Source organism: Lepidochelys kempii, chromosome 18 (genome assembly GCF_965140265.1).
Source record: "Lepidochelys kempii isolate rLepKem1 chromosome 18, rLepKem1.hap2, whole genome shotgun sequence".
NCBI lineage: Eukaryota > Metazoa > Chordata > Testudines > Cheloniidae > Lepidochelys > Lepidochelys kempii.
In genome coordinates this window covers 16,378,555-16,391,898 of record NC_133273.1, presented here as the reverse complement: position 1 = coordinate 16,391,898, position 13,344 = coordinate 16,378,555, and the positions used below count along the sequence as shown (strand labels likewise).

Genomic DNA, 13,344 nt, shown 5'->3' with positions numbered 1-13,344 from the left:
AAGAAAAGAAATTCAGTGGGGAAGGACAAAGTTTCCCTCCAAAGTCCCTTTTGGGGATCCCCAAAGGGGAGTGATGGGTGGAACACCCCTTCCTCTCATTATTTCGTCCACCAGTTCAGCTTAATTCCCTGCATGCCAATTTGGGTCCATTGCTTTCCAGTCTCATACTTCTCCCATTTACCAGGCATGATCTCCTCACAATCCTTGAGTTCTGCCAAGGACATTTTGTTCGGACTAATTCAGTCTCCCTTTCGCTAGGGGCAGAATCAGGAAAAGAATCCAGGAGTCCTGATTCCCGTACTACTCTCTAATCCCTACACTGTACTTCCCAAAGGAGGAATAGAACCCAGGCGTACTGGATCCCAAGTCTCCTGTTCCTACCGTTAGATTCATGGAGCCTCATTCTCTTTAACACTAAGGTCACTTTGGTAATTCCGTTTACCTTAACTGCAAGTCTCCACAGCCAGCACTGTGTACAGGGCCCTTATGGCAAGTGAGAGTCTGGCCACAGATTCTAAGGTGAGAAGGGGCCATCATGAGCATCTAGTCTGACCTCCTCCATAGCACAGGCCAGAGATTATATCCAGTAATTCCTGCACTGAGCCCATATCTTGTGGTCGAGCTAGAGGGGATCTTTTAGAAGAAACATCCTATCTCGATTTAAAGACACCGAGTGGTGGAGAATTAACCACAGCCCTTGGGTAGCTGTTCCAATTACCTTCTCTGTTAATCTGGCATCCTATTTCCAGTCTGAACTTTTCTGGCATCACCTCCCAGCGACTGTGTCTATCTTTAGACAAACACTAACTCCCAGAGTCAGGAGTGGAACCCAGGAGTCCTGACCACCCAGGCCTGTGCTTGAATCAACAAAGCTTCCTGCATCCTGTTTAACTGCATGTCGTCGTAAAATGTGAGCTTGCAATCCCAGAGCCTGAGACTCATATTCAATCCCTTGACCTAAGACCAGATGGAAGCATGACACACGTCTATCCCTCCGGAGAGAGAGAGTGCTATAATTTCAGAGAGTGAGAAAGACAGAATCACATCTCTACTGTCTGCAATTTCCTCCAAATAAGTCTTCTTTCCCTGACCAGTCTATCCTCTTCCCATTTGGCACGTATCGATTTTCTGGCTCGTGTCTCCAATGGAGCTTGAAATTAACATGGCTTTTTTTGTTTACTTCCTTGTTTGTACAGGGGCATTGCTGGTGATGTTGGCGCAGATTTGGGAATCGGCCGTGCAGACTCTGACAGGGATTCAGGGGAGCGTCTGATGTTCCCTTGCAATGGACTGGGCAGCCAGCCTGCCGAATCCTGTGCTGGACCAATTCCATGTCACCCCAGACAGTAGAGACAACCCTTTCCCCTGAGTATGATTTCACACCTGCGTCTGATGCAGCAGCATTGGGGAGTGCTTGGCACCAGTTTGGAGACACGCTCCCATAGCGCTAGCCTCTGAGAGAACTGCAGAAATACCAAGAGTCTGGGCCCTGTATGGTGCTGTTTAAGGAGGCCTGTGCTTGGATCTCCTCCTACAAGTGGGATCTAGTTGAGGTCTGGTGCGAATCAGGTCAAGATCTCTCACTGGGAGATAGTCTAATCCTAGGTGTTTCCTGTTTTTGTGGTAGGGCAGCAGGAGAAGGGTAAACACGAGTGGTCAGTGGGTTCCTCTTCCCCGGCACCCCCCGGTACTCACGGGTGCAGCCGCTCTTGCTGTCCGTGACTATCCCGCGGAAGTTCCAGAAGCCAGGTTCACAGCGGTCGCACTTCAGTCCCCCCACCCCCGGCTTGCAGGAGCACTGGCCAGTGGTGGGGTCGCAGGCCCCCCCATACGAGCCGTAGGGGTAACATTGACAGGTGCCTGAGAGGGTCAAAGAGAGCAAACCCTCAAAGAGAGCAAGCAGCAAGGGTCTGGAATAGGAGGGGGCTTAACTTGCCTGTATGAGCCAATCTGATCTGCTCAGCTGAGGCAGTAATGCATTCCTGGGGCGGGTACCAGGACGCTGATCAATGTATCCTCCCTCTGCCCCTACCAAACCCCTTCCCCTTCAAATCCCCCATTGACCAGGGGGCCATCTTAAAACCTTCAAGCTACTCCTGCTCACTTTACTTGCATCTATCGTTCCTCTCTCTCTGTCTAAAATGAGGGAGGAGATCCAGAGAATGAGAGAGACGCCACTATATTCCTGGGAAGCAGGGGTGAGAGGGATGGATAATCCCATAATATCTGGGGTGAGAGGGCAGAGAGCGGGCAGGAAAGGGAGGAGAGACCAGCAGTTGTCATGTCCCACCTCCTCCACTTCCCAGGATTGAGCAAGAGCCATAAGGGGAAATCATTATCTCCAGACCCAGCTGTGTGGAATAAATAAAGTCACTCGCATCAGGTGATTACATCTGGATTTATGCTCCCGTCGCCAACTCAAGGGCAAGGGTAGAACAGAAGGGGAAGGGAAGTTGGACACAGAGCAAGCCAATCAATCCGGGTGGTTTCCTCGGGGAGCGATACCATGCGGGAATCCAGAAGGAGGGGTGAGGCCCCAGCCAAGGCTGGGGGGCGGTCACTGACCCAGAGGATGACGATTATAATTTGTACTGCAGGAACACTTAGGAGCCCCAGTCACAAAACAAGACCCCACTGTGCAGGGTGCTGAACAAACACAGAACAGAACGACAGTCCCTGCCCCAAGGAGACAAGAGACAACTGGTGCATACAGACAGACCCATGGCGTAGCACAAGGAATCAATGGGACCATGCCGTCGGGGTGGTGGGGGGCGGGGGAGGGAAGGAGGGGCTTGCCACACCTGCTCTCTAAACGGCTGTCCAGTGTTTTGCAGGCCCAGAAACACTGGCACTGATTTACCGAGTTGCTGGGGTTGGGGTGGGGAGTCAATCCCCATTCTTCCCAGGCCCCACCCCCACTCCACCCCTTCCTCCAAGCAACCACCCTGCCCCGCCTCTACCTACCCCACCTCTTTTCGCCTCCCCCCGGCACCTATGCCTGGAGGCAAAGAAGAGTTTGCGGAAGGACAATGAGGTGGCTTTGTGGGTGGTTATGGGGAACTCTGAGCAAGGGGCAGCCTGGGGGAAAGCAGGACGGGGTTCCTTTGAGAACCTCACGAGTGGGCGATGAAGGCTGGGATCACTGGCTGAGCAGAGGCGGAAGTCAGCTTGCCAGCCCAAGTGGTGCCATGCGCTGGCCCCTTTGGGCTGAAGCCCACCTGCGGTGACCCCGCGCCATGAGAGCTCTGCCACGACGAGGGTGCTGTCAGAACACTGCTGCTTATTAAATTATACGGCACATTAAATGATGCTAAATCCCCATCAAGCGTGCATTAGCCAGGCCCATACATGGCTTTAACTATATTTCCGCAGTTTAATGTGCTTTCCTAACAGTCGGTCACAGCCTCAGCTGTTAATATAAGGCTAATGCCTTTCCGAACATGCCTTCTTTGAAAGTCCTGACTCCAGTAATTATTTAATAAATATTAATGACGCATTCATCAACGCAGCCTCCTGAGAAGCAGAGTCACCTCTCAGTCAGCCCTGGCGTGGGCTGTCAAGGATCTACGGGGCGGGAGGATGTGGATCTGCCTCGTAGTCTGGGGCCAGGGCTGGAGCCAATCTGTGCCCAGCTCAGCCCCAGAACTAGCCCCGAACTCCCTGCAAGACGCCCTCGGGAAGGGCTCACCGCTGGGAGCACTGAGCACCCTCAGCTCCCAATAACGTGGGGGCTCAGCCCCAGGCCAGCTCAGGCTCTAAGAAACGTCTGTTCCCATCCAAAAATGGGACAGGCGGCGGAGCAGTGCTGATAACCGTCTTTGAGCTGCCACCTGGCGAGCAACCCAGAGAAAACAAACAAGGCCACCACTTGCCAAGGCCTTCCTGAGCTTGGCTCCACCAGGAGCCAGCTGCCATCTGCACAGGCCACGAAAGCTTGCACCGGGTTCGGTCCTTGCCCAGAGAGGGAGGGAGGTTTGGGGCATCCAGTTCAGAGCAACCCCCTGGCATTGCTCCCCACATAGATTTAGAGCAGCTTGTGAACCGGAAGCGTATAGAAAACGAGAGGCGCTGGGAATTGAGAAGGCAAAGGGGGTGCGCTGGTCTCTCTCTGTTTGTGGGTGGGTGTGCTCCAGACTGCGGGCTCTGGAGACATCTGGAGGCTCTGGTATGTCTAGTGGAGGAACTGGAAGGAGCAGCTATGCTATGGGAGAGCTTCTCAGCCTGGGGGTTGCCAACAGACTTTTGGGGGAGCTTCTCCCCACCCTCCCTTTCCCATGGCTAGATGGGACGGAGACTCCAAAACTTCTGTTACAACCTGGGAGAAGGGCGTGGAACAGGCGAAGACCCCCTGCTCTACAGGGTCAGGCAGAAGAGTAATCCTCTGTAGAGGAGGTTTCCCCATTATCTGCCGTCTGGATCTCCACACTGTCCCCGACAAGGGAGTCACAATCCAGGACCCCTTGTCTGTTACAAGAGATTCCCCCCAAGCCCCACGGTTCACTCACTTGGGCAGCCAGCTGAGCCCACGCCGAGGGCCACGGTTGTATTGTCTGGACAACATCCATATATGGTCTGGCTGCAGTGCAGAACCTGGAGTGGCGGGGAAGGCGTTCCAGTGACTACGGAGAGAGGGAGGGACACAGGTCACACCTTGGGCAGACGGGGAACTGCAGCTGTAACTGGGCTACAGCAGGGCAATATAACAAATGCATGGGATCCGGGCAGATGTGTCTGTCCATGTCCTCCCTGCACAAACACCCTTGGTCTCTGCCCTGCATTAGGGCAGGGACACTGATTCCAGGCCCTCCCCAGTGCAAGAAGTAGCATGCAAACAGATGCACAAAACGGCTCAGCTGCTGCATTGGTAGCAACAAACTAATGCTGGCCCTGCCCGCAATGCAGGCTGATCCAGCCGTGGTCCCAAACGCAAGGCGGAGGAGCCCCCTATGCTGCGGGGAAGGGAGCAGCTGAAGGCTGATGCAGCCCCTGCTAGCCCAGGGTCTGAATCCCCGCATTGGTCAGCGTGACAGAATACTAGGAGACCAGAGCTGACCCAGTACTCTGGTCACTGCAGTACTAGCCAGTCCTGCCCTGGAGTATCTTTAATTGAGGGGGATGGGTGATTAGGCAAGAGGCTGAGGAGCTAATGAGAACAATCCCATCAGCTGGGAACAGTTCAAGGACAGGAAGGAAGTGCAAGGGTGGAGGCTGGCAGGGGCCAGGGGATGCAGAATCCCAGGAGGGTGAGATCTTGCCTTCTCCCTCCCTGGAGAGCAGGCTAAGGGGGAAGTTTACTACTGATTGCATGTGGCTGCATGAGGCTGTACTGGCGACCTGGCAGAGGGGACCCAATAAATAACACATGGTGTTTATCAACTCAAAAGTCTCCAGCCTGTTTGTGGTGACCCAAAGGGCAGAGGAGAAGGGACTCTGTTGCCGTCCCAGACAAAAGGCAGAGGAGCATGGGATGCCATGGGGCAGGAGCTGGCTAAAGGCCAATACCTGCTCTTGCCCGGGTCCGAACCTCAGTGGGGACTCACCACGGCAGGCTCCTTGGCTGGTGACGTAGAGGTCCTGGTGTTTCTCGCAGCGTGTCTTCTTGAGCTCACACTCGTTGGCATAGGACACACCATCAGAGCCGCACACCTGCTCGGAGGATGGGTGTGGGGGAGGAAGAGAGATCACTGTCTGCAGCCTCCAATGTGCAGAGAGCTGCCTCCCCATCTCAGCAATGGAGAGCCCCCCGGGGTGCCCCCATCCCCAGGCCAGTGCTGGGCAGGGAAGCTGGAATTCTGAATCCGGCACTAACCAATTCTGCCTGGGTGGAATAACGGCTACTAAGGGAGACAGCCAGCCAGCCCACAGCACCCAGGATGCAGCATGGGTCCCTCAGCCCTGGCAATGGGAAAGGCATCTAGTCACACCTCTGACCAGTGCAAGGGCTGGCTGTGCTGGAGAGGTCCCCCTGAGACAAGGGGGATGAGGGAAGATCCCTACAGACCAGTAGGGATACAACAAGAACTGAGTGGGACTTCCTCCCAAACTCAAATGGGTTCTGTGAGTCTGGGACAGCTTGGGGGAACTTCTCCCCCCCACCTGCCCGCTAGGATTTCCACAGCCCCACCCAGCTGTGGCCAAGGTTAGAAGAGCGGCAATACCCCGAGCCAGGCTGGGATTGCGAGACCTCCAGCCTGAGGGGTTGCAGAGACCTCAGCAAAGCGCCCCTCACTAGGCTGAGCTCTCTTCCAGAGCCAGGGGCGGGTGGGCAGGGGGAATTACCGGGTTGCGTGGCACAGCCAGGCAGGTGAAGTCACACACACAGCGGTCGTCCTCCACGTCCTCGTCCCACGAGCCCCCGTATTGCCGGCAGCGGTCCTGTTCGCACTCGTTATCATCCCCAGAGCCTGAGCCCCCCGAGCCACACTCTGCACAGGAAAGGAGGGGACCCTGAGCCAGGGGGACCCTGGCGGCTGACTGCTCCTAGGCCACACCTGGCCCTCCGAGAGCAGCAGGACCCTCCTCCCACAGGACAGAGCATCCAGCCCCGCAGGAGGATGGAATACAGCCACGTGGCCAGTAACAAGGGAACATCTCTTTGCAAGGTTCCTTGAAGACGGGCTCAAGGCTCCACCTGTATTGGCTTGGCAAGCAAAAGCTCAGAGCTCACGTCTAACTCGGATGGCTACCTGGGATCAGACACAGGAGCCCCACGCACAGTATGAATAGCAGCCAGCTGGCTTCACAACAGTTTAACTCCCTCTTCTCTAACCCAGCTTCTCCCCCCACGCTGCAGCAGGCAAATGGATTCCTTCTGCTCGGATAAGCACAGAGACCTGGGTGGTTTTGGTTTTCAGTTGGAAGTCCAGCCAGGCAGATTACCGGCTTGGCAGAGAGATACTTAATGCGCTGTATGTCAACCCAGCTCCTCAACCAACCACGAGACACTCAGCGCTCTGGCAGCAAGAGAGAGATGTTGATTTCAAAGGCTTTAAAAAAAAAAACAACCTGCCCCCTTTTTATGGAGTGATCAAAGGATGGGAGCTGACGTTACACAGAGAATTATTTAAGCTCTTCTCTCGGAAGGACAGCAACCTGAAATTCCCTGGGGAGGACTGTGATCAAACGCCATGTTATGTCTTCCACTCTCCCTAGCCCTGCCACAGCACTCCAGCCCTATCTGGCTAAACTACATGAGCAATGAGCTAGGCGGTCTTAGCTGACAGAGTTAACACATTGAAGGGACAAGGTGGATTCTGTTCCCCTACTGGCCTTCAGCCAGCACTGCTCCAAAGTCTTCCCACTCTGGAGGTCTGGGTTCATCAACTTCAGGCCACCAGTGAAATGAGTTGGGAGGCCTCAACCTGACCCCGATGAGTGGCTGGGCCCAGAGCAGAGCGCTGCAGGTGACGACTGAGGTGCACCGGCAGAGCTGCAGGAGGGGCAGGCCTGGTGTCCCAGAGGTTGCTGGGGATCAGTATGGCAGAGCTGTGTGGGAGCTGCAGGACTGGCCTGGCAGGGCAGGATGGAGGCGCACAGGCAGAGCGGTGTGTGGACTGGAGCAGCAGCTGATGCTGCAGGTGAGGATTGAGGAGAAGCAGCAGGGAAGCAGGGAAGCACATTCAGCTTTGCTGTAGCCAGCTTTATCCGCCCCTCCCTTTCAGTGGCGCAAGCCCCACTCCTCACTTTCACAGAGGAGTCAGGAAAGAGCAGCCCAGGGACACACTGCTCTGAGCAGCCTAGACACTGCTGACCGCTCCCTGCCTCCAGGCGAGTTTTGGTGAAGCTTGCCCAGTCCAGCTCAGGGACAGACACTGGAGTATGGACTCCCACTGTGGGCCTGTCCCCACGCCTACTGTAGTCAGCGAAAAGACCCCTCCCTGCCCTTGACCTCAGAGGGGTTTGGATCAGGCCCTTAAAATCCAGTCCGGGTCTGTCACCCTCTGTCTGGTGGCCTGTGTTGAGCGGGCTGCTGGTTTCAAACCCATTGGCATCAATTGTCCCCAGACTCAAGAGAAGCACTGGGGATCGCATGGGCCGGGGACGCTGAGCTCCCCTCTCCCACTTAACGGGGATCCCCCAGGCTGGGGCGGGCAGGCCAAGACGTGCAGAAGGCTGTCTCTGGGGTTAAACAGAGGCTGTTGCTGTCCAGGACTGTTGACCCGGCAGCTTTCACTCACTGACCCTAACCGCTGAACGCAGGCATCTCCCCCACGCCCTGTCCCAGTGCTGCTCAGAGGGGGCCTGCAGTCGGGATCCCCCTGAAACCTGGCTGAGCAGGGGCTCAGCAAAGAGACACTTTTTCCCAGGTGCCCAGTGCTGAGTTAATGGCAACCGAGGGCCTGACCCCAACAGAGTCCCAGGGCAGCGGCAAGGCAGCTGGGTGCCGTTCCTCAGGAACCGCTCTGTCTCCTCACGCCTCTCTCAAGCCTGGGCCCTTTGAAGTGTGAAATTAAAGCCGTGATAAATCTCCTCGCCCAGGCCCATTAGGTGGTGTCAACTTTCATTACCGCTAGCCACAAAGACGAAGGCGGTGGGTGCCAGGTGCTATTTTCGACACAGCGCCAGCCACCGAAACGAGCTCCGGCAAGCTGCTCTCCCCTCCCACCAGGGCAGGAGAGGAGCCTCCTGACTCCCATCGCGGAGCTATTCGCCTGCCAGGATACAGAGAGCGGAGCAGCCAACTTCCACGCATGGGGGGATTGCGAGGAGACTCGGTGAAGCCTTTAAACTACACCTGCCGTACAACAGCCCAGAGCGTCAGCAGGGGAGGAGGAAGAAGCCCTGCCAAAGAGACCTGTCGGCGACCACAGGGGGGGTTACACCTGGGCAGGCCACAGGCAGCTCCAAGCAGCAGATGGAGTAGCTTGTTGTTGTACCTAGGCCCAGCGGGGCAGGTGTGGGGGGATGAGAGAGATAGAGAAGGCATCCACGTTCCAGTCACAAACCATGAGCTCTGGACATTTGCCTTTGGACCACGCAATATAAACTCCATGTGTGAGGAAGTCCAAGCCCCCCCTCCCCATCCGCCCCCCCCGCCCCCCATTCCTCACACCCTCCTGCCCCCCAGAACCAGAGGGAACGGAGCTTCCTACCCTCCTCACAAGGTCCCATCCTGGAAACCTCAATGGCCTTCTTCTGCTGGCAGGAAGCCACCCGCAGCTCGCACGGGCTGTCGTAGGTGACGCCGTCACTGCCGCACACCTGGGAGAAGGGCTGCCTCTCGCAGCGCGGGCACACGCACTGCCCACCCACGCACCTGCTCCCGAAGGCGCAGACAGCGCTCCCGCACGACTCTGGGGAGGGAGAGGGGGGGAAGCGAGGGGAGAAAAGCGGCGTGAGATCCAGCAGAAAGCCTCCCCTTGCCATCGTCAGCCCGGGCAGCGTCAGAGGGCCTGGCTGCTGATTGCTTCTTCACTGGCTTAACCCATCCCTGAACGGGCTCAGGACAGAAGAAACTGGCGGGGGGGGGAGGGGGGGTCCCACGGCAGAGTCCTAAGCACCCACAACTCCCGCTGCAGGTAGCCAGCCCCTGCAGACACTAGGCCAGCAGCGCATTTTGGTTATGAGCACTGAATGACTCTCTCTCGGCACCCGCCGTCCCATACCCACAGCAGGCCGGAGCCCAGCCTTGCAGTGCCCGACACTGACGGGCCGTCCCAGGCAGCCCTTCCATCTCACTCAGGTTTCCACTCTGAAACGTATCCGTTAGCGCCTGGCCCCCGCGCAGCTGGGAAACGTTAGCCCCAGCTGTAGAGAGAGGCATTATTTGGTCCAGTGTATCATTTGTTCTGATGTAGCATTTCCTATGCACTTTTAGTTCATTTGGAAATTAGCACAGACCGTTCGGGCTGGGGCAAAGTGTGCAGGGCTGAGGGGGGGAGCGCGCGGAAGATTAGATAGGAACTAACCCCTGAGGGGGGAGGAAAAAAGAAAAAACGGGGCATGCTGACCAAACAGGCACTTGGTACAGCTGTGTTTAAAGGCAGCTGTAGGTTCTGGCACGGCTTCCCTGTTCAGCCCCGACGGAGAGCGCTCTGCACCTCTACGGCGCCTTCCCTGACAAGGTTCCAGTTAGTATTTCAATAAGGTTGATTAAGCGTCGTGACACCCATGAGGGGAGCTATTACCCTTGTTTCATGGTGGGGGAAACTGAGGCACACCGGGATTGTGGCTGAGCTTTTCAAAGCAGGCTAAGAGATTTGGATGCCCCCTTCCCATTAAGATGGATGGGAAGCATGAATCCATTCATTATTCGAATTTGTATTACCATAACCCCTAGAAGCCCTCGTCATGGACCACGACAGCTGAGGTGGCTTCGAAAGGCTAAACTTTAGGGTCTTGCCCTAGATCTCACAGGGAACGAGTCAGTGGCAGAGCTGGCGATGATCCCGTTAGAACTGGGCTATGACAAGATGCTCTAGGCTGCTTAGAGCCTTGGCGTCTTCAAAGTCCATCCACCCTACAGGGTGACACCCATTGAAGAACTTTCAGCTCCTGTTCGAAAATAGGGGGAAAAAACCCTACGGCTGAGACTTCCAAGCCGACCAAGGGATTGAGACAAGTAACTCTCATTCATGGTAATGTGTCTAAATCCCTAATCAGCTTTGAAAATCTCAACTGAAGGATTTCAAGTCTGTTTGAGGATGGCTCTCATGAATGAAATAAAGAAACCTCTGTCCAAACTGGGCAGGGAAACGCTGCTAGAACCAACTGGGCTAGACTGACTTCTCTCCTTTGAGTGCTCTATGCCAGCCGAGGACCTGAGCAGGCGAAGATGGCTGTGGCTAGCTTGCACACAGACAGCCTGGGTGTAACAAATCAAGGAAATTCTTGTGATGAAAACCATTCCATCCGCCAGCCTATTGCCTGGTATCTGTCTGCTCCCCCAGGGCCTGCAGACATGATTGCCAACAGTGGCTAGTGATCTTGAATGCCTCCATTTCTGGGTGCTCAAGCTGACTTACCTTAAAGGGGTCTGGTTTTTAGAAAGTGCCTAACATCTGCCTTCTGAAAATTGGGCCTCTTGAAGATGTCTCAAGTTGGCCGCCCCAAAATGGAGGCACCCGAAATCATTGGTCACTGGTGAAAATTAAGTTATTTTCTTCCTTGGATCAAAACCTTTTTCGATTTTATTCCTTTCCCCAGGGGAGGGTGGAACTGAAGTAACACGAAGGGTTAAGAAAGGAATGTGGAGGCAGGAGGGAAGGACAGGTGCCCTTGCAAACTCACTGCAGTCTCCTTGCGCGGCCACCTGGATGTTGGTCTGCTGCGTGCATGCCCGGACGTGGAGCTCGCACTCACTGCCGTAGGTGTTCCCGTCCGTGCCGCAGACCGGCTGGGAGGAGGAGACGCATTCTGTTGGGCACACGCACCTGCCCGTCTCCGCCTCGCAGATGGCCCCGAACTGACACTTGCTGCAACGGTCTGCAGTAATCAAAATAGAAAGGGAAAAGAAACCCAGAGAGAAAGTCAAGTCACTAAGCACTGGCATGGAGACCAAGGCCCCTGCAGAATAACCCAGGGGCTCATTATCCCACAGGCATGCCGTGTCAGCACTCCAGGCAAGGAGGGGTCAACAGCGCTGTACTCCTTCACTGCCATGTGAAATGGCGAGAGGACAGCTAGAACAGGCAGATTAGCCTGGAGAGAGGGTCATAGCTTAAGGACATAGCAGCTTTGTCTGTGCGGAGCACTGCCCAACAATCGCCCTCCATTGCTCGAGCATGGCTACAGCACAGAGCCTGCTCCTTGTTACCATCACAGCATCTAGAACTGCTCCGACAGCCTGATCCCAAACCCACTGAGGCTAACGGGAAAAGCCCCACTGACTCCAATGGGCATTGGATCGGGCCCAGAGATTGGAACTGAAATCAGACCCAGGCAAAGCACCACCTTGGCTTCAGTTCTCGTTGCACCCTCAGAAACGATCAGTGTTGCAAATGGAGGGCGGAGACATTGTGCTGGAGGGAGAGGAGAAAAAAAAAAGGCCCCAATCCTCAGCTGGGATAAATGAGTGCAGCTCCCCTACTGTCCCACGCATAGGACTTCATAAGAAGTATTGTATATCCCTATAGCAATTTGCAACTCAAAGCACTTTACAAGCTAGCAAGACCCACAGAGAATCGCAGCCACCTCTGGGGTGGAACACAGCAGCTTTTTAACAGTGCACAGCAGCACTCTGGGTCAGATTCAGGCAGCAAGTCCAAGGGGAATTCAGGCAGAAGAGTAAAATTAACCCCAGGGTAGGAGGTGGCCAAGGCAACAGGGTTAGACACTCGAAGCGTTGTGGGGGATCGTCAATGCCCGCGAGGGAACAGGCGAAGAAAAAGAATGAAAAGATAAATGGGCGGATTCCCCATCTGGTGTAAATCAGTGTTGCTCCATGGCAATTGACACCAGTGGAGGATCTGGCCCATTGTTCCAAGTATTTCTCAATGTTCTGCGGGGACATCGTTAACCCTTTAACTGCCACAGCCAAAATCAACAGACCAGGTGTGTCTAGACCCTGTGCGCTCACTGTACAGCCGATCGCCGTGTCTGTAGCACTCACCTGCTTCTGTGGGAGTGGAGGGTGGGGAAGGACCCTTCGCCGCCGGGACACTCCAGAGACAGGAGCATGATAGAGAGTCTCTCCCATGAGGCCAGCGTGCACATGACTGAACAGCTCCACGGGCCAACACTGAACACGAGAGGGGCGCTGGAGGGGAGGCGGCTGAATGTCCCGAGAATCATGTGAGCACCAGAGATAGCTGCATGAGTAACCTTGTCAGCAGCATCCCTCAACGGCTGCCTCGGACCCTAAGCTCTGCCTCCACTCTAGACTCCGGGGGCCACGGGGGGACTGAACGGGGGAGGCAGCTGTCTCTGAACCCAGTGTCAAGGCAACAGTCAAATGCCATCCAACCCCCCCACCCTGGCCCCCCAGACACTCACAGGGAGTGAGTATGTGGGGGGTGGGGAGAGGAAGGAACGGGGTGGGCAGAGAGGCTTAGCCGTAAAACCCATCAGGGCCAGGGGTAATTGGGATGAAATGTTACCGGAGTAGTATGCCATTACAGCTCTAAACAGGGCTGGAGCGAGTGCAGGGCTGAGTGCAGTTACAAAGGCTGATAAATTAGTCCCGGTATCAGCAGCCACAGAGAGACAAGGGCTACAACCCAGGCAGCTTGCAAATCTCCTGGGGGCGATGTCTGCAGGGGTGGGGGGCGGCTGGGCAGGGCTGTGGAAATGAGGGGGAGGGGAGGTTTTATCTTAAGCTCTGGATCCCGGGTGCTTCTGGAGCCACTTACTCCCAGCACTGCCCGGTGAGGCATTCCCACCTTCCCAGCCCACTCCAATCCTGTG

The 13,344-nt window shown here is 55.6% G+C and overlaps 1 protein-coding gene across 11 annotated transcripts in view; it reads right to left on the bottom strand.

The window, feature by feature from the left end:
* The window catches only part of AGRN (agrin), a 224,539-nt gene that overhangs the window by 39,012 nt on the left and 172,183 nt on the right, over window positions 1–13,344 (bottom strand). For all 11 annotated transcript variants that reach the window (XM_073316432.1, XM_073316436.1, XM_073316437.1 and 8 more), the window contains 6 exons: window positions 11,230–11,424; window positions 9,093–9,293; window positions 6,280–6,425; window positions 5,541–5,646; window positions 4,506–4,619; window positions 1,696–1,860 (listed from right to left, as the gene is read on the bottom strand). In XM_073316432.1, coding sequence (XP_073172533.1) covers window positions 1,696–1,860; window positions 4,506–4,619; window positions 5,541–5,646; window positions 6,280–6,425; window positions 9,093–9,293; window positions 11,230–11,424 — 927 coding nt within the window. The remainder of the gene's footprint in view (window positions 1–1,695; window positions 1,861–4,505; window positions 4,620–5,540; window positions 5,647–6,279; window positions 6,426–9,092; window positions 9,294–11,229; window positions 11,425–13,344) is intronic.